The 20537-nt window shown below is 41.1% G+C and overlaps 1 protein-coding gene across 1 annotated transcript in view; it reads left to right on the top strand.

Moving 5' to 3' along the window:
• Positions 1 to 20537, top strand: part of GABRA5 (gamma-aminobutyric acid type A receptor subunit alpha5) — a 252432-nt gene that overhangs the window by 132912 nt on the left and 98983 nt on the right. The window contains exon 12 of the mRNA XM_066588715.1: positions 16556 to 16699. Coding sequence (XP_066444812.1) covers positions 16556 to 16699 — 144 coding nt within the window. The remainder of the gene's footprint in view (positions 1 to 16555; positions 16700 to 20537) is intronic.

The following is a 20537-nucleotide window of genomic DNA, read 5'->3' on the forward strand; positions in this document are numbered from 1 at the left end:
CACTGCTGCCACCATTTGCCACGAAAAAAAAATATCATTCAATGTTGTCTTTGTCTTTTTGAATAACAAAGTATTTAGATGATATTTTAGGGGATATTACCTATGGGTATTTTTTGTCTTTGGCAATTAGAATTGTGTTTGTATGGCTCGGAGTATTCCTAGGGCAATTTCATAATATATTAAAGAATCACATATTCAACTCTCCCCGCTGTGCCCCACGCTGCCACTCGGTCCTCACTTCCATTGGTTGTTTACAAGCTGCAGTACCGCCTGTTTTTGAGCTCTGCCATTGGCTCTGGCAACCTGTGATGTCCCATAAATAGGCTGTGGCAAACTATAAACATGATGACCTAGAGGATGCAGGACACAGCAGGGAGCGGGGGGGGGGGGGGAGGGTGTGATGCCCATATGCTAAACTACAATTCTGATAGGGGGGCAGAGGAGAACCCATTATTTCCATAAAGAGTGGATTTGACACAAATCAGGTAGAGTGCAGGTGAATCCACATGAGGTGTTAGATCTAAGTGCTGAGGACATGTGTAGTAAATAACATGTTTCCCCGATAATAAGACCTACCCCGATAATAAGCCTTAGCAAGGCTACATGTAAAAAAAACAATACTGAACTGGCATCCGGCATTCAGGTGCCTCACGATGGCCTGTGGCACTGCTGCAGGCTGCCGTGTCCTCCTTCACGCCGACAGAGCAGTTCTTTCTGGTAGCAGGGCTTGAATACCCTGCTTCCAGCAAGCTAATGCTCTAATTGATTAATCGAGCGCCGCGTCAGCCAATGAAAGTTAGCACTGGATTAACCAAGGATGTAATTCAATGGAGTGAGCTAGCAAGGGGACCATTATTAGTCTTGAGAATGACAGACTTTAGCCATGTAGGAGGTGGGCTCACCAGTGTACCATATAGGTTGCCCCCTATTTTCTGAGGGCTAAAGTGTATTTTCAGTTTAAATGGTTAACTCTGTTGAGTCTTCTGAGACTGTAGTTAGCCTGGAAAGAGATCCAGAGGTGGGTTGAAAGGTATTCTGCTCAAACCCAGGGGAAGCGATAGCTAAGTATTGTTGGGGATTTTAAAGTATCCCATAAGTCATTGTCTCTGTGGGTTGGTGAGACAGCTATGGCGAAGTCTAGTTCCCCTGCAGGCATGTGAAGTGACCTGTTAGTACGGTTCTGAACTAGACTACACTGGGTGGGATAGATAGTGATGATAGTGTAGCTGAAGCGCTTGAGAGTCAGAGCCAAGTGGAAAGACTTCCATATTGTCAGAGTAAGTAAATATAGAGTAATTCAAGTGCCCTGTAGTGAGATTATATATGGAAAATATTCTTAAAGGAAGTGTTTGAGTAGACAGAACCATTGCAGTGTTGCAGGAGATGGTTGTGGTCCATTGCACACAAACTAAGGATACCTGCCGAGACACCAGTAGCATGCATTGAAAGCCTAGAAATACAGTATGACTGCTGTAGGAATGCAGAAGAATAGTACTAGAATGGTAAGCAGCTGGTATGTAACTGGACGGTACGTAACACTGTGTTTGCAGTTGTGCTCAGTAAAGTTGGATTTTATTTGTCTGCAATTGTCTTCTGTTAGGACTCCGGCAAACAAGCGTATGCATATATATGCTCACAAGAGGATGATGTGATTGTGCTATGCATGGAGCGCTATCACGTGCTTTCGCGTGCGTTCCCATGTATTTTACTATACTTGTTTGCACTGCCGGGCCCATTCACATCTGGATTTTGAACTGGTTCAGCAGCTGAATAAGTCTTTGGTGTTATCAATTAACAGTGCAAAATTTCGTGCGAACAGGGTGCATATTTGCGCACCCCCATAGACTCCTATGGTGGCTTGGGTGCACAAATGCACACCAAGAAACAGCATCTTTTATTTTTTCGCTCGAAAAAAAATGCAAATACGTTGAATGTGAGGCAGCCCAATGAAATCAATGGGTTCTCTTGTCAGAGGTTTGCGTCAGTGATTTTGCATGTGCAAAATCGCCCCTGTAAAGGAGTCCTTAGAAGGGAACCTCGCAATGGAAGTTACCCCATCTTACAACTTTAACTACTAAATAAATGAACTGCATTATGGGTTATTCCTGTATATCATTATCGTATAATGTGTTTCCTTTTCAAGCAGAGCTCATCTGAAGGTATTTATCAGCATGCCAGAGTATTCATTTAAATGACCTACCAAATTCTTGCCAACACCATTAGAAGAATACAGGCTGCATTTTTAAAACATGGAATTCCGAGAATTATATCTTCTCTAGGGCTAAGATATATAAATCTGTATGCAATAAACTTCCCCTAGTGGAAGTTGCAGTCAGGCAGAATTTTATTGTTTAGTGAAGCAGGAAATGTGGTGCTCAATATAGGAATAACTAAGCTATGACCCCAATAAAGCTTTACAGTGCAATTTCTAGGTAACAGATTGTTGGCCACCCAAATGCTGTGGGAGTTTCAGAAGTACTTGACTGCCTGAACAGTTTTAGCATAATGGCATGTCATCGTCAAATACATAATGGCCAAGATATTTCTCTCCCAATGCTGTCAGAAGCATAAAGGTATATTCACATGTGGCAGAGGTGCTACAGAATTTTCTGTGACTACGAATACATTCTAGCTATCTAAACAAGGCAGTTTATTCATGGATCTCTATGAACCCTATTCAGATGAATAGAACAATTGCAGAAATTTCTGCAGCAAATCTGCTGTGTGTGAGACTATTCTAAAGAAGTTCTTTGAAGCTATGTATATTAAAATAAAGAACCTTTGAAAGTGTTGTCATGCTTTGTGTTAGCTTTGTTGGCTACTCCAAATGGGGCTCGCAGTCTGTAGATGGTGTCTGAACAGGAGCATAGCTAAAGGTTCACAGGCTGTGGTGCAAAAGTTAAGCTTGGGACCTCCCCCACACAACTTGTCGATGTGGCCTCCTGCTGAACCCCGTATGTAACATTCAGCTGCATCAGGGGGTTTCTTAAGACCCATTTACATGGAGCGATGATCGCTCAAAAATCGCTCAAACGACAGTTTGAGTGACAGTTTTGAGCAATCATCTTTGTATAACTCTAACTAGCTAATTAGCTACTTAAGAGTTATGCAAGCGATACAGGATACTGCAGCAATAGCTCAGAGAACAATGCAGCTGTTTTGGATATGCAAACAGCTGCATTGTTCTCGGCACCTTTAGCTGGTGTCCCACTGAGAACTGTCAGCAAGATACCAGCTGAAAGAATGCTATCAGCACCGCCCGCTGAGATATCAACTCTGATAACGCTCATCACTAATTTTTAGCTGGCTAGAAATGAGCGATGAATGAACAGTGCACAATGGCCGCGCGTTTAGACACAACGATTATCGCTTAAAAGATGGCTTTTGAGCAAATGTTGAGCGATAATCGTTGTATCTAAATCGGCCTTTAACTGACCCAGTGATACAGCATTAATAGCTAGTGGCATTGCTAGGCTGGTAAAAGATCACTGGCACAAGCCCCAAAATATATCCATTTACCATCCCTCATAAAAGATAAACATATACATACATACAACGGAGACAGCATATCTATTATATAAATTAATAGTGCACCCCCACAATATAAAAATTATCCCACATTGGGACCATAAAACTACCCATATTTTCATAACTTATATGGTGAGGAAACTATTCCATTACACTCTGTATGACTGCAAAATTACTTATATCATACTGCATAATTATAAAACTACCTTCTCATGCAATGTGTGACCTTAAAACTACGCCCATCATACTCTATAATGAAAAAACAACCAAATATTACTATGTGTGAGAATACTGCTTTCACCATGCAATCTGGCTAGAAAACTGCCTCATCAAGAAATATATTTCCTTTGCTGGATTTGCAAAATGAAATTTCCTTGATTATCCACAGTTTATAGCATTTTGTCTCCAACATTAGCTTTTTTTCCCCAAACTACAGTGAAGTCCATAGTTTTTCGGACTGTACTATTACTTTATTGCCCCCTTCCGGATGCACTAGTAGTATGGGGTAGTATCTGAATCTTGAACCCTCCTCCCCTGTCACCTACCCTTCTGGCAACTTAGCACTCTAGAGGAATCAAAGAGTAAAACCTGCTGCATGCCAACTGGGTTTCAAAAATAAGTATATTAAAGGGCTTGTCTGGGTGTAAGACAATTAAAAAATATAGATTGAAATCTGTTAAACCAATAAGGCCCAATCCCTGTTTCCTTCCCTTCTCTGCTCCCTTCCTGAAATGTGATTTGGCCAGACCATTGTTCATTATTGTATAATTTTCTTTCTGAAAGTAGCAACAAAAGATGTGAAATATGACAACAATTGATTGCTATTATTTTGTTTCATATTTTTTATTCAGAAGCTGCAAGGCTCGTAGCTACATTATTGTGTTACGACTAGAAATCTTTTCATACTGCTAAGCCCTTGTATGCGTAATTGAAAATTCAATAAAAACTATTGTTATAAAAAAAAAAGAACAATAAGGCCCAATGTCTATGGATGGACATGAACTGCGGACAATCTGCAGTTCAAACCACCAGTAGAGAAATATGGGCATCTGCAGCTCAGTTCAAGCATGTGGAATTGTTTTGCTGACCTTTTTGTCTGGAAAACAAATCGCAGCATGCTTTATTTCAGTGCAGTTTCCGCATGGACGGCTGCCATTGAAGCCAATGGAAGCCGTCCGATCCATGGCTCATCCAGATATCAATTGCCGACGAGCTGCGGATTCCACAGAAAAGCAAAAGTTAAAAAAAAAAACCCTTCACTGCGCCTGTGCAGCGGTGCGCCGGCCAGCTCTTCCGCACACATCCTCAGTAAAGCAAATAGAAGCCCTGGACGGGTAAGCAGAAGACCGCAGTGTCCTCGGCCATAGACAGGGTCATATTCCGCTGTGGGTTCCCGCATGCAAAATTTAATCCGCATGTGGACATGGGGACTAAAAGCAGCAGTAAATACCTGGTTTCTCTACTGGCGATCCAGTGCTGCAACCCTGTAGTCCTCTTGCTTTTGTTTAAAAATGGCTACCCCCCCTTAGTACTACAGTCAATCAGAGGATGCAGTGGGTACGTACTGTTGTCCCAGCATTACCACTCATATGCTTTGAGGCATGATGCTAGGAGAATGGCACTTAACCACTGCAACCTCTGATTGGCTGCAGCATTCAAGTGGTACTCTTTCTTAAATGAAGACTGGAAGGACCAAGGGTCTGCAGCACTGAATTGCCAGAGGAGAGGTAGGTACAGCTGATTTTATTGTCTTAACAAATTTGAATCCATTTTTAAAAAATCATATCACATCCTAACAACCCCATTAAAGCAACAGTACAGTCAGTTTCTGTATGGTGATGGGTGCCTAAAGGTTTAGGGGCCCAGTCTCAACTATAACCACTGCAACAACTACAGCTACGCCACAGTAACTGAAAGGAAGCAAGAGGAAACTTGAATTTTATTGCAGATCCATTAATAGAATTTTTCTCACAAATAAAGGAAGTCATTTTGATATATATTATAAGGGAGAATTGATCATATTGTAGATCTGTCAGGATTCCAGTTTTAGGCCTCCCTCACACAGGCAATTGCAGAAATGCAACATTTCTCAATGCTGCGTTTACTGCAGTTTCCGCCCGGTTTCAGCAGAGCTGGCATGCGTTATGTCAGCGTTTTGGCTGAGTTTTTAGTATGGCTGAAAGCGCAGCCAAGGCTGCTGATAAAAGAAAAGTATCTATACTCACCTAGCTGATGAAGTCGCTGTCCCCGGTGCCACTGTCAGGAACCTGTGAAGCTGACCGATTGCTCTGATTGGATAAGCGCCGCTGAGTTACAGCTGGCTGAGCCAATCAGAGCCAGCACTGGATGCGTCCAATCACAGCCATTCAATGAATGAATGACTGTGATTGGACGCATCCAGTGCTGGCTCTGATTGGCCGAGTGGGCTGTCACTCAGCAGCGCTCAGCCAATCAAAGCAATCTCTTGTTGGAGCCAGGAATTTCAAATCCCTGTCACCAGAGAAAAAATTCCCTTGCTAGCTGACAAGTCCTGAGAGCGCCGCTGGGGACAGCAACATCACCTATAAGTTGAGTATTGTTTTTTTTTTTTTAACTCAGGCAGTGTAGCTTGGGCGTTTAGCGGTGCCAAATGCACAGTACCAAGTTGTGCCACGCTTCCAGCAGCGCTGAAACGGCTGCCCATTCAGTTCAATGGGCGACACAGGGCTAAAAATGGCCAAAAAAAGAACATGCAACTGTTAGGACTGGCAGCTTTCAGGGTCCTCGCGTCCGCACCACCGGTCCTATCACCCGAGCGGATCGGGTGCGGTGCAGGGAGCTCCGGTCTTGGTGACCTCCCCTGGCCATCGGGGTCCCGGACACTGGCTCCAGGTGTGTGCCCCTGTGCTCGGGCGGCGGCGCCTGGGCGATCGAGTTGTTGGGGATGCGGCTGATGCTGTCCACATTGCCATGACATCCTGACTAGCAGCATCTGCACTTGTTGCTGGATGTCTGGGATCTGCACTCACTGCCTTTTGCTTGGGTCTGGCTGCTGGCAGGCTCCCCGCCCCAATCAGCTGCTGGGGCGGGAGTTCTGACAGCATTTAAATGTGCCTGTTTCTCTCTAGCATTGCCAATGTATGTTTGTCTCTAGGCTACACCCGCGGTATTCCTATCTGATTTCCCGTTGTGACCCTCTGCTTTTGGACCTGACTCTGACTTCGCCTGATCCCTGGTACCGCGTATTCTCCTGTTGCTGACCCGGACTTCCTGACTTGCCTCTGTGTCTGTTTGTCTCGGTATTTGTTTGTTAGTCTGACCCCCTACCCCCACTTTCCTAGCAAGTATAGGGACCGTCGCCCAGTTGTCGCCCTGGGGCCTAGCCCAGGGGGGCAAGTAGGTAGGGACAGGGGTTGCGGGTAGCTTTTAGGGACTTCCAGTACCCGAACCCCAGTTCCGTGACAGCAACGCTGTCAAAGTGCAGCGTTGAAGACGCTGCATTTTCAGCCTTGTGTAAGCAGGCCCATTGAAATGAATGGGAGCCTTGCATGGCGTTTAGTGCTGTGCTGAAAAAGCAGCGCTAAACGCTGTACAAAAATGCCTGTATGAGGGAGGCTTAAGTACTTTATACAATCACTGTTTATTAAATATAGAATATAAAACATACATACTATACAAATGAAGCCACAAAGGCCACAGGAAAGATACAGAGTGCATACAGTGTAAAAACAAACAACCTAATAAAGTAAATATAAACAAAAAGCAAAGGAAAGAGCGGTCATTCCTAATCCAGAAACAAGAGATAAATTATTATGCTTGGAAATTACAGGAGAAGAGAATTGTGTCCATTGAGTTATGCCTACTTAGTCCCAGGCGAGGCCAGATTTATAGAAACTTGCTTTTAGTGCAAGACTCCTAATCTGAAAGATTTTATTTCCCCATAGATCTCTAGAGGATGAAACAGAATCTTTCTATTTCATTGGACTCAATAATTTCGCAGCTGTTAATAGCATGGTGGAAAAGCTCACATGAGGATATAGATGTTGAGTTGGCTTCCACAAGAAGACTAATTCTGGGGCCAGCATAATAGTAGTCGAGCAAATTTTATTGATCTGCTCATTGACTATTGTAAAGAAAGGTCTGATCAAAGGACACTCCGACCAAGTATGGAATAATGTACCATTATGCTTCTTACATCTCCAGCAATTTTTGGACGACGCTTAGTCTAAAATAAAGAGGTAGGCAGGAGATCGGTATCATCTTTTAAGCACGTTCTATGAATTTTCCTAGATTCTCACACTTTTAGAGAAACCATGTGCGTTATGAAGAACACTATCCACATCTTTAGAAAGAGACATATTCAATTCCCACTCCTTGAAAAGCCAAGGTTTATTAGGGAAAGACTCAAGTTACAAGCTATTATATAGATGTGATATGAGTTAGCCAGGTAATTTAGGCAAACAAAGTTATATTTCATACCAAATTGGGTCTTTCAATGAGTCACCAAAGGTTTCTAGGATTTTTTTAAGTGTTGTAAGAAGAGCATATTATTCAATATGATTTAATAAAGAAATTTGAAAAAAGGTCCCCAAATTATCAAGTCTGTTTATCTTTAGCCTTTAGGATTTCTCATACCCCCAAAGCTTCCAATTTACTCCAGACCTGGGACTTAAGCAATGATTAACCTGCAAGAAGGGGTAGTATTTGAGAGGCTGGGGTCATAGAGGAGAGTTAAAGGGGTTGTCCCGCGCCGAAACGGGTTTTTTTTTTTTCAACAGCCCCCCCGTTCGGCGCGAGACAAACCCGATGCATGTGTTGAAAAAAAAAAACCGGATAGTACTTACCCGAATCCCCGCGCTCCGGTGACTTCTTACTTACCTTGCGAAGATGGCCGCCGGGATCTTTACCCTCGGTGGACCGCAGGTCTTCTGTGCGGTCCATTGCCGATTCCAGCCTCCTGATTGGCTGGAATCGGCACACGGGGCGGAGCTACGAGGAGCAGCTCTCCAGCACGAGCAGCCCCATTCAACACGGAGAAGACCGGACTGCGCAAGCGCGTCTAATCGGGCGATTAGACGCTGAAAATTAGACGGCACCATGGAGACGAGGACGCTAGCAACGGAGCAGGTAAGTGAATAACTTCTGTATGGCTCATAATTAATGCACAATGTACATTACAAAGTGAAACTTTGTTTCGCGGGACAACCCCTTTAAGACTTATCAGAAGAGCTAGAGCCTAAATTATGGATAGCTTGTTTAGTACCTTTAGAGAAAGAACTAATAGAATTCAATTTCTTCTGCTTCTTCTATGCTATCCAAATAGGATATGGAGGTGTCCACCAAAGAAAGCCACCTGGCTAAGCGAGTTGTTTTAAAATATTTACAGACATCTGCTAGGCCAAAGCCACTTTGTTGCTTTTTTGATACTTAAATGCTAATCTTTTGGCCTATAGCTATTCAAAATGAATCTACTAAAGATCTATTTAGGTTTAGAAAATAATTATTTTCGGATAGCTAAGGGAACCATTTGGAATATATGTAGAATGCTGTTAATATATTTTTACAACCTATCCATGAAAGGATGTCTTTAAAAGTGGGCCATAGTTTAGTTTTTATAATAAATTTAGATTTGAAGGCAAAATTATACCCAAATATTTTATGTCAAATTGAGACTAAACAAAGGGAGAGTGTTTCTTAATTTGTGTAATAATTGTAGCCAGAGCAAAAATGTTTAAGGATTTGAATTTGGTAAAGTTGACTTTAAACTTTGTGATCTTACAGCACAATTCAAACATCTCAAGGACTGCCGGGAAAGCTTGTTTTTAATTAGTAATTGAAACCAGTATATCATCAACAAAGGCAGCCATAGAATGAACTCCTTCATTAATTTTTAGACCTTTGTTGTCACATGCAATTTTTCGAGGGAGAGTCTCCATAACTAATACAAATAGCATGAGGGAGAAGGGGTACCACTGTCTGGTGCCATTCCTAATTTCAAATGGGGACGAAAGAGTATCATTAACTTGGACCCTAGCAGAAGACTGATTGTATTAGGTTAAAAGGGCAGATACAAAGGGTTTAGGAAAGAAAAATTTAACCAGCACCTCTTCCATAAATGACCAACTTACTTTGTAAAATGTCTTCTCAGCATCAGTTCTGAGAAAGGTAAATGGGATGTTGTTTATTCTAGCAAAGTGTATAGCATGTATAACCCATGAGGTAGTAAATCTACCCTCTCTACATGGAACAAAACCCACTTCTTCAGGGTGTATAATTCTGGGAATAAATGGCTAATGTGATGAGCGAAATGTTTGACGCACCATTTTAAATCAGCATTAAACAGCGACATAGGACAGCAATTGCTACGTAATTTGGGATTGTTGCCTTCTTTGAGTAAGATGGTAACAAAAGCTTCTAATGCCTGTTTAAGACATTGTGATCCGCTCAAAAGTGTGCTACACAAGTGTAAAAATCTAGGGATTGGAACATATAAAAAAAATGTTAAGTAATAAATAGGCCATCAGGGCCGGGCTTTTCCAGTTTAATATAGAAGCTAAGATTTCAGATATCTCAATACTTGTAAAGAGTTTGAGAAGCCCTTGCCTCTCTTCTTCAGCAAATGTAGTCTATTTCAAAGAAAGTTTTAATAAGTAAAGTGCCAGTTCGCAAAGGGACAGGTGTAGTTAGATGTAGCAAATTACACAGGGATTCATAGCAAGCTTTACATTTTGTTGCAATAGTGGTGGTGATGGTAACATAAATGTCTGAAAGCATCTTTGTTTTTTGAATGAGGGTCTACTCTCTCTGCTTTTAGATTAGCTTTGACATGGCCTTAGAGCTTTTGTCTGAATGCACATAAATTGTATGTTTAGAGATAAGAAAGACCTTTCTGGATCTCGTGTTTAAGACATCTGAAAAAGGAATATCCTACTGCGCTCGTGCATAGATGGATGGGAATATACTCTCTCGGGAGAGGGGAGAAAATCAACCCAACAGTCCCAGGGTAGATATCTCCCCCTCTAAATCCAGAAAAGCTTTGCATAGATATGGTGTAGAGTCCAACGTCCTGTGCCAGGTCTGTAGATATTCACAATTACTCCATATAGTAGAATGGTCCAATTTATTATATACGACAAACACATACCACGCGCTTCGGCTATACAGCCTTTTTCAAGTATACAAAACATTTCAAATTCCTAGCTTATATACTATTCTAATACACACACCGTTACAAGTGCCATACAGTGCAGGAAGCCATTGTTCTGGTGTGGGGGGGGGGCGGAGCTACACGTGACGAGACAAGATCACATGACCGCCGCCTCCAGACAAGTCGGGGGAAAGGAAGGCGCCGGCAAAAGCATACCTGGCATCATGCACTACAGATTACCGTGATTGTGACGTAGGGGGAGGGACAGAGGTATGCGTCACATGACTAGGTCACATGACCGCCACCTCAGAACGGAAGCCCAGAAGTATCTCTGTGCCGTAGGAGGAGGGGCGGAGCTATGCGTCACATGACCGCCATCTCAGAACGGAAGCCGAGAAGTATATCAGTGCCGTAGGAGGAGGGGCAGAGCTATGCGTCACGTAACTATGTCACATGACCACCGCCTCAGGACGGAAGCCCAGATGCATCTTGTGGGCCCTCCAGTATAGGGCACCATATAGGGGCCGAACTAATACTCACATGAATGGGTCACAGGACTGCTGTCTCTAGATGGAGGCCCGCAATTTCAAATAAACAGCGAAATTGCATTACATATGTCAGGGATCGCATAACTGACAAAACATTACAGGGCCACACAGACTATGTGGTCCACAAAATAGTGTAGACTCCTAACAAGGGTTTACAAATTAAACAGAGGGGACACAAAAAAATGTCACAAACAGGAGACATCCCAGTACAAAAGCACATGGACTATAAGGTCCCCTGAGATAAAGTGCTCACATGTGTGCCACTTAATCTCATATATCTCCTCCCTCTGTGTATCCAAAATCACACAATATTAAAAAACATTCATATAAATATATAAAAAAAATCAAAATGTTTTTACATGTAAAACATTTCCATACACTGATATGCTCAATGGGGGATAAAACATAGTCACTTCCAATGAACAATTATTTAAAATCTTTAAAATCATAAGGAGATATCATGGTAAAATAATCAGGACTTTTTGATGGGAAACCATCAGTTTATAGGTGAGGAATATACATAAATACATAGAGGAAAAGGTAAGGGAGGGAGAAAAGTTAAAAAAAATGTTTAAGACATCTGTTAATCAATGACAAAGCTTACGGTGATCAGTTCATCTCTCATAAGTGCTTTATGCGATTCCCACAGAATAGGGTCTGAAACAGAGGCGTAACTTGAAGCTCCTGGGCCCCAATGCAAACCCAGTAACAGGGCCCCTAACTGAAATGCTTTATTCATAGTACTGGGCTCCCAGTATAGAGAAGAGAGGCCTTATGCCAGGGTGCAACCAAATCCCCTGCATCCTCTACAGTTACGTGAGTGGTCTGACATATCTGTGGGGTCGTTAAGTTTGAAAACTCAAATACTTTTTTCATAAGAGAATGAAAATGTTTCTCCTCTACTATAAATGTATCATTATGATGCTATGACCAGTTTCTGACAGTAAGGCTATGAAAAGAGACAGTTATGGTCACTGGGGCGTGATCAGAAAAAGTAATTGTAGCAATAATAAATGAGATATATTTATCAGGGATAAACAATATGGGAGTACAAGGTGAAGTCTCTTACTTCTGGGTCCACCAATCTCCCGGTATCTCTAAAATGCAGATCTGCTAAAGCTACAATTTAAATCTAATATGAAAATGCGCACACACAGCATACAGGAATGCCCTCTGTATATTGTGCCAGGTTGCCATGTATTCTGCACTGCCCTGACCTACAGAAAGAAAGTCTAATACTAGACCCTGATTCTTTGTTTAAAATCTGATTAGTAATGGGTCACTTTCCAAGTCTGCGCTCAGCATTTTCTAAGGAATCATGCTTAAACGCATTTCAGCATTTTCTATCTAATCCCATTCAAGTAATTTTAAGAGCATTTTAGAAGAATATTTGAAGCGCTTCAAATATGATGCCTTAAAGTATGATAAAGAAGTGTCATTGTTGATGAAGGCTGGCACACACTAGTCTTTTCATCCATAATCTTAAATAGATATGTAGTTCCATTAAGCACTGGAAATCTGCTCTATTATTATTAGCAGTGTTATGATGTACTACTTTCATAGCATTTCCTTTTATGTGGTTTAATAAACTCTACTTAAGGTAAACAGATAAGTAGCAAAAATTATCTTTAATATTGCAGAATATACAGTAGATTTTAATTTAAAGTTCTGTGTAATTCATCTTGGACAGAAAAACATGTTTTTCTTTACTACTTATCCATTTGTGAAATGTCTGCCCATTTCTTTTCTAGTTTGCTGAGTAGAATCTACTGACTACAAAGCTAATCTCTCTGATTGGATTTGGCAATTATGCTAATTGCTTACCACAACATTTGGTAGCTGTCACTTTGCAAGCATGTTAGATCTCTTTCTCTTCTTTCCTAGGCTCACATTTAATGGCGTCAAAATGGGGTCAATGAATACAAAATATATAGCAAAGGGGCAATTTCAAGGGGATCATATAATATCAAAACATCTTAGGAAGTTACATTTTTTAATATTTTGAGATGTACTGGCTAAATGTATTGTATTAAAGCTACATACAGTACAGCATATAATAAGATTATATCATTGTGTCCAGATAGTAGTGACTTCTGAGTGACATTTACATATTTTTCACTGTCCAATGCCACTTTCTAATAATACAATTATTTTAGGGTTTCTATATAAAAAATCGCCCAACAGCTCTTTTAGGCCGCGGTCAGATGAGCGATTTTTTTCGCACATGTATATGTGTGTAAAAAATATCGGCTGTATTAGAACTAATGCTTTCCAATGAAAGCAATCACATGTCCGTTTTTTAAAAGCGCAAATAAAATCGCACCTGCTAGAGGTAGGACAGTGTTTAAAGTGAAGCCTTCCTCTCCATTGAAAACATAGGAAAAAGATTGCACTCCTCTGCCACTGCTGTGATAGCTGTGGAAGGGGATTTCTTCATCCCTGCGAAAAGTCCCTTGCCACAGCTGTAACAGCAATAATCTTCTATTTCTTTCAACCCTACCCCAAATATATCCCCTAGCTGCAGGGGGGGAAAAAAACATTACCTAGAAGCGCTGTCCGGGGCTCTAATGTGTCTTCTCCCTGGTTCCCCCGACACTGTGCTTCTTCATTTTTTCTGCCTGGGTTTGGGAAATCCCTGCCTCCTGTAAGCACTGCCTCTGATTGGCTGAGCGCTGTGGGAGATGGACAGCGCTTTTAGGTGATGCATTTCTTTTTTTCCCTGCAGCTAGGACTTCTTTTCAGGGTAGGGCTTATATTTCAAGCCCCCTCTCACCTCCCCACCGAAAATCCCTGCAGGGGTTGCCTTCATCCCATTGCTTTCAATGGGGCCACACTATTTAGGTGCAGTTTTTAGCTTCGGTCACACGTTTTTTACACATGCGTCCAGCAAGGTTTTTTTAGCGTGCATATTCATGCGCTAACAAATCGCTCCTCTGACCGAGCCCTTATTGCATGTCAAAAGTGTGAACAACATTTTTTAGTAACTGCTGTCACCGCTAATGATAGACCACCTTCTATGTGAAGAGCTGAGTGAGGAGCATTTATACTGAGTGACAAGCCTGTGATCCAAATTTGAAAGAATTTTGAGTGATAATTGTCCCATGTAAATGGCCCATTATTCCTATCTGCTAATCCATTGCTCCAGTGTCACCATGGCAATGCTTACTGTTCTGTGGTCTGGAATCCAGCAAATTCATGCCATTTGGAATGGTGACCCTGTCGTACAGTAAATAGGGATCTCAATTTGTACAATGATTTTGTGATACTGAATTAACTGAGCATAAGGGTGGCTCCACATGAGTGTGTTTTTGTGCATACATAGGTGCATACGTAAGTGTGCGTACATTCATGAATGGGTGAGTGAGTGCTGCCTCTGATTGGCTGAGCGCTGGGACAAATCAGAGGCAGCTCTCAGCTATTCAATGACAGCTGAAAGCTGCCTCTGATTGGTTCCTGCGAGACAACACTCATCCATTCATGAATTCATGAATGGGTGAGTGAGTGCTGCTATGGGTCCCCAGCTGTCATTCAATAGCTGAGAGCTGCCTCTGATTGGTCACATTGCTCAGCCAATCAGAGGCAGCCCATTCAGCAGGTGGGGAATCCCCGCCTGCTGAATACTCCTCACAGCAGTGCAGGAGAAGAGTCGGCTGGATGGGGCTCAGCCCCAGCAGCTGAAGAAAGGTGAGTATAGATTTTTTTTTAATTTCTATCGCCATTTTTTGTTGTTTTTCAGGAAAGGGCTTACAATTAAAGCCCTTTCCTGAAAAACAATTACAGGATGCAAGCATCTGGATCCTCTACCGCAGCTATCATCTGTTACAGCTGTGGTAGGGAATTCTTTATTCCCCGCTGGGATGAAGAATTCCTTTGCTGCATCTGTCACATATCTGGCAGGTGCAGCAGGGAATTCTTTTTCCTTGAGGGAATGAAGGAAACATCTGCCGCAAGCGGCAGATGTGTTCTTCATCCCCTCGGGGACATGGCAGCAGCGGACAGGTAAGTGATTTTTAATTTATTTTTTTTACACTAAAATTCTGTTTTTTTCAGGGAAGAGCTTATATGTAAAGCTCTTCCCTGAAAGACAATTCAGGGGTGCCGGCAGACCATTGTCTTCAATGCAGCCGCGGCTCCATTGAAGACAATGCGTGCATTCCCTATGGTGCACGCATGTCCTATCTTTACACTTGAAAAAGACGTGTATGTCGAAACGTTGTAACCATTTCTGAAGGAATAAAGGATCTTCCTGTGGAGAAATTGCACTGTACATGCTGCCATCCTCTTTACTTCATTTTGTCCTATCTTTACAGGCACGCACCTGTAAAACACAAACATGTGAACACACCATAGGGAATGCATTGTTTCTAATAGAAAGGTGTTTTTGTGCATGCGCATGCATGCACAAAAACACGCTCGTGTGAAGCCACCCTAAGATAGGAAAAGAATACTGTAGAGACACTAAAAATCACAGTATTAGTAACCTAGTACAGGTATGGAAGTTAAGAAAAATCTATGTATAACAGATGAACTAACTGTAGAACTTAACTTTTGTTGATATTTGCTAAAATATACCCATAAGCTCAAAATATACCAAATTAAGTATTACAAAATATAACAAAATACTACAAAGTGTATGCACAATAGCACAAGTGTCGATGCACAAGACGTATACACCCACTAACAGGAAATCAAGGCTGATATATAGACTATACGCTCACTCTAGTAAACTCCTTCAAGTCAATTCCTACCTAGCAGAAGCTGGAATGACCGCTCTGACAAGGATGATTCCAAAAACACAAATTCTAGGGCGCAATAGGACAATAATAGGAGGCTCCTATTGGACTTATACTTGTCAGGACGGACATTGCAGCTTCTGATAAACAGGGATTGGATTGTAGGGTCTTACCAGGGTGAGCATATTTTCAATGTATGGGCCCCGATCTCCTGTCAGTGGTTGTATACTTTTTGTTCATTGACATATGTGTCACTGGCCATACACTTTATAGTGTTTTGCTATACACAACTTAGTGATACTTTATTTGGTATAATTTGAGCTTATGTGTATATTTAAAAAAATATGTATAAAGGTCAGGTTTTATGGTTAGTCCTTCTGTAGGGATATAGGAAAAGAAAGCTACAGTTATCACACCTGGAATTAAGCAACGAATCAGTTATTAGCATCTTTAATGTTCTAAAACTGCTTGAGATTGTTTTTTCTAATATTTGTAGCATGCTGTTATTTATAATATAATAAAGATAATTTTGTATTTTCCATAAAAAAAGTGTGGAGCTATTTTTAATAAAATGGATATTAACTAAGTATAAACATGTTTTATATATTGTTTCATTAAAGATGCATATCCTAACTCTGAATTGAGATATGAATGGACCAATTTGACCCACAAATCTGTGGTAGTGGCAGAAGACGGCTCTCGTTTAAATCAATATCATTTGATTGGTCAGACCGTCGGAACCGAAAATATCAGCACAAGCACAGGTAAGAAAGCTTCTTAATGTGATATAGGCCTATATAATGCATATATATATATATATATATATATATATATATATATATATATATGCACACAGTGGTTATTAAAAGTCTACACACCCCTGTTGAAACGCCATGTTTTTGTCATGTGAACATATCCAATAAAGATGAATAATTTCAGATTTATTTCCATCTTCGATGTAACCCATTATCTGAAAAACAAACTGAAATCTTTTAGGGTGAAAAAAATAAAAATAAGAAATTAAGATAATGTGGTTGTATAAGTGTGAATATCCTCTTATGTTTGGGGTTGTAGTCAGAGTCAATCACATTTAAACTCATGTTAAATAGTCAGTACTCCACTGCCATGATTACACTGATTCAGATTTACCCCATATAAAGTTCAGCTCTTCTAGTTGCATTTTACAGCAAAAGCCAAGGTCCGTAAAGAGCTTACAGCACATCAATGGGATCTGATTGTTGAAAGGTATCTGTCAGGAGAAGGGGAACAAACAATTCCCAAGGCATTACATATACCATAAACACAGTGAAGACGGTCATCAAGAAGTGGATTAAATTCCGCACAACAGTGATATTACCAAGAACTGCAAGTCTCTCAAAAATTGATGAAAAGACCAGAAGAAAATTGGTCCAGGAGGCTGCAATGAGGCCTACAGCAACATTAAAGGAGCTGCAGGAATTTCTGACAAGTACTGGTTGTGTAGTGCGTGTGACAACCATCTACTGTATTCTTCATATGTCTGGACTGTGGGGTTGTGTGGCAAGAGGGAAGCCTTTTCTAACAAAGAAAAACATCTAAGCCTGGCCATGTTTTGCCAAAACCTACATCAAATCTGCTAAAAGTATGTGGGAGAATGGGTTATGGTCTGATGAGACCAAGGTTGAACATTTTGGCTATAATTCCTAAAGGTATGTTTGGTGCAAAGCGAACACTGCTCACACCAAAAGAACACTGTACCTGCAGTGTGGCATGGTAGAGCCAACATTATGCTTTGGGGTTGTTTTTCTGTTTCTGGAACTGGGACTTTACTAAAGGTGGATGGAATTATGAACAGTTCCAAATATCAGTCCATGTTGATACAAAAGCTTCAGGCCTCTGCTAAAAAGCTGAATATGAAGAGGAATTTCACTTTTCAGCATGACAATGACCCAAGGAATACCTTCAACTCATCAAAAGAATAGCTTTGCCAGAAGAAGATAAAAGTTTTGGATTGCCCCATTTAGAGCAAAGACCAGAATATCATTTGAAATCTGTGGGTTGATCTGAAAAGGGTGGTACACATGAGATTCTCTCACAATTTGATAGTTTTGGAGCACTTTTGCAAGCAAGAGTGTGTAAAGATTGCTAAGTCAGGTTGTGCAATGCTAATAGACAACTAATCAAAAAGACTGAATGCTGTCATAAAGTGAAAGGATACATCAACAAAGTATTAGTTTTAGGGTGTGCATATTTATGCAACCACATTAGTTTAGTTTTTTCCTACCCTAAAAGATTTCAGTTTGTTTTTCAATGGAATTTCACAGTTAAAGGGTCACATTGAATGTGTAAATAAACCTGAAATTATTCATCTTTATTGGATTTTGAGAAAAACCTGGCATTTTAACAGGGGTGTGTAGAAATTGTAATATTCACTGTGTGTATGTATATATAATGATGTGTGAACTAGCGAAAAAATAAAGTAAGAAAAGTGTACGGGAAAAGGCAAGCACATTATGATGGAGTAACACTTTGATCACTGGCTATCCTCTTTAATTGTCTTCCATGGCTGTTCTTTCTTCATGTTAAGCATAATATACTGTGGAATACTGTGTCCAGCTCTGGGCACCCCACTTTAAAAAAAGACATAGACAAACTGGAGCAAGTTCAGAGAAGAGTTACCAAGATGGTGAGCGGTCTGTAAATCATGTCCTATGAGGAACGGTTAAAGGATCTAGGAATGTTAAGCTTGCAAAAGAGAAGGCTGAGAGTTGACTTAATAGCTATCTACAAATATCTGAAGGGCTGTCACAGTGCAAAGGGATCAGCCCTATTCTCATTTGTACAAGGAAAGACTAGAAGCAATGGGATGAAACTGAAAGGGAGGAGACAAAAATTAGATATTAGAAAAAACTTTCTGACAGTGAGGGTGATCAATGAGTGGAACAGCTTGCCACGGGAGGTGGTGAGTTCTCTTTCAATGGAAGTGTTCAAACAAAGGCTGGACATCTGCCTAGGGATGATTTAGTGATCCTGCATTGAGCAAGGGGTAGGACCCTATAACCCTAGAGGTCCCTTCCAACTCTACCATTCTATGATTCTATGACAGTAAAACACAACTGAATATGGGTGTAAAGCACCTGTTTTATAAAGGAAGCTTTTAGTGGATGCTAGGACTAATAGAGCAACAGCTGAGAATCTTGACTTTATTTTAACCTTATTTTTGTATCACCTTTTGAGATATCATTTATTTATTTGTTTTACAGGGAACCTGTCAAGTAATTCATGCTATCCTCACTGAGGCTAGCATAAAGTATTGTCAGACAGACTGATTTCAGCACTTTGTCACTTATGGCATAATGATGCAGTGGGTTCTAATAATTTACAGCTTGTTTCTGTATGCTCCTGCAGCACACAGTAAGAAATTAGTCCAGTTTATTCATGAGCACCCAGTAGCTCCACCCACCTTAATTCGGCAGTTTTCTAGCTATAGCATACTGAGAAAACTGCCAATCATGGAGGTTGGACAGGAGTGTTAGGTCCTCATGAATAAACTGGACTCATCCCTTGCTGAGAGCTGTAGAAGTAGACAGAAACAAGCAGTGATTTCCTAAAAACCACTGCACATTACCACATAAGTGACAGACTGCTGGAATCTGCATGAATGTCACTACTTTATGCTGCCCTCAATGAGCATAGTATAAAGTACCTATCAGATTCCTTTTAAGCTGAGCTTAAAGAGTACCTGCAGTTTCACTTCAGAGCGCTCCTGCTTCATCAACCATTTTGGCCGCTCCCGGCAGCTGAAGATAGCCCCATATAACACTATACAAGCACTATATGTGGCCATCTTTGTCTGCAGGAAGTAGCTGAAAACGGGCAAAAGGAAAGTGCAGGTATTCTTTAATATATCAAGAAATATTCATTATGCCCCCACCTCTCACGTTTTCCCTAAGGCCCGATTTATCTGGTGTAATTTCGCCATAAATTATAGCATAATTTTTTGGCATGCGGATTTCAAATCTGCACATGGAAAAATAAAAGTAACATGTCACTTCGGACCAAATCTATGTAGGAAAATGAGCACCTAGATTTGGTCAATGAAAACGGCTAAATCCGAGCTTGGATCTGTGGCAAACCTAAGTGCAAATCTACGGCAGAAATCTACAACTCAATTGAATATTTCTAGGATGGATTTTGAAGCAAAACATTAATTCTGCGATCTGAACATAGCCTAAGGGCTCAGTCACACGGGCGCATTGGCGCCCGTGTTACTGCAGCCGGCTGTACCTGAAGACGGACGTCTCTCTGCAGCGCCGGGAGGAAGAACATGGGACCGGCTTATTATGTGGCAACTTTTAGTGATCTGTTCTTTTTGTATTGATGTAGAGCAGTGTTTCCCAACTTCAGTCCTCGGGGACCGCAACAGGTCATGTTTTCAGGATATCCTACATTAAGAACAGCTGTGACAATGTCTGAGGCACTGACAATAAGTACAACACCTGTGCAATATTTGGGAAATCATAAAACCCTGACTTTTGGGGTTCCCTGAGGACTTGGGATGGGTTACACATTATGTTACCTATGTGCTTACCCTGTTTGACCCTGGCAGCTAACTGATATTAG

The sequence above is a fragment of the Eleutherodactylus coqui genome, chromosome 1, assembly GCF_035609145.1.
Source record: "Eleutherodactylus coqui strain aEleCoq1 chromosome 1, aEleCoq1.hap1, whole genome shotgun sequence".
Classification (NCBI taxonomy): domain Eukaryota; kingdom Metazoa; phylum Chordata; class Amphibia; order Anura; family Eleutherodactylidae; genus Eleutherodactylus; species Eleutherodactylus coqui.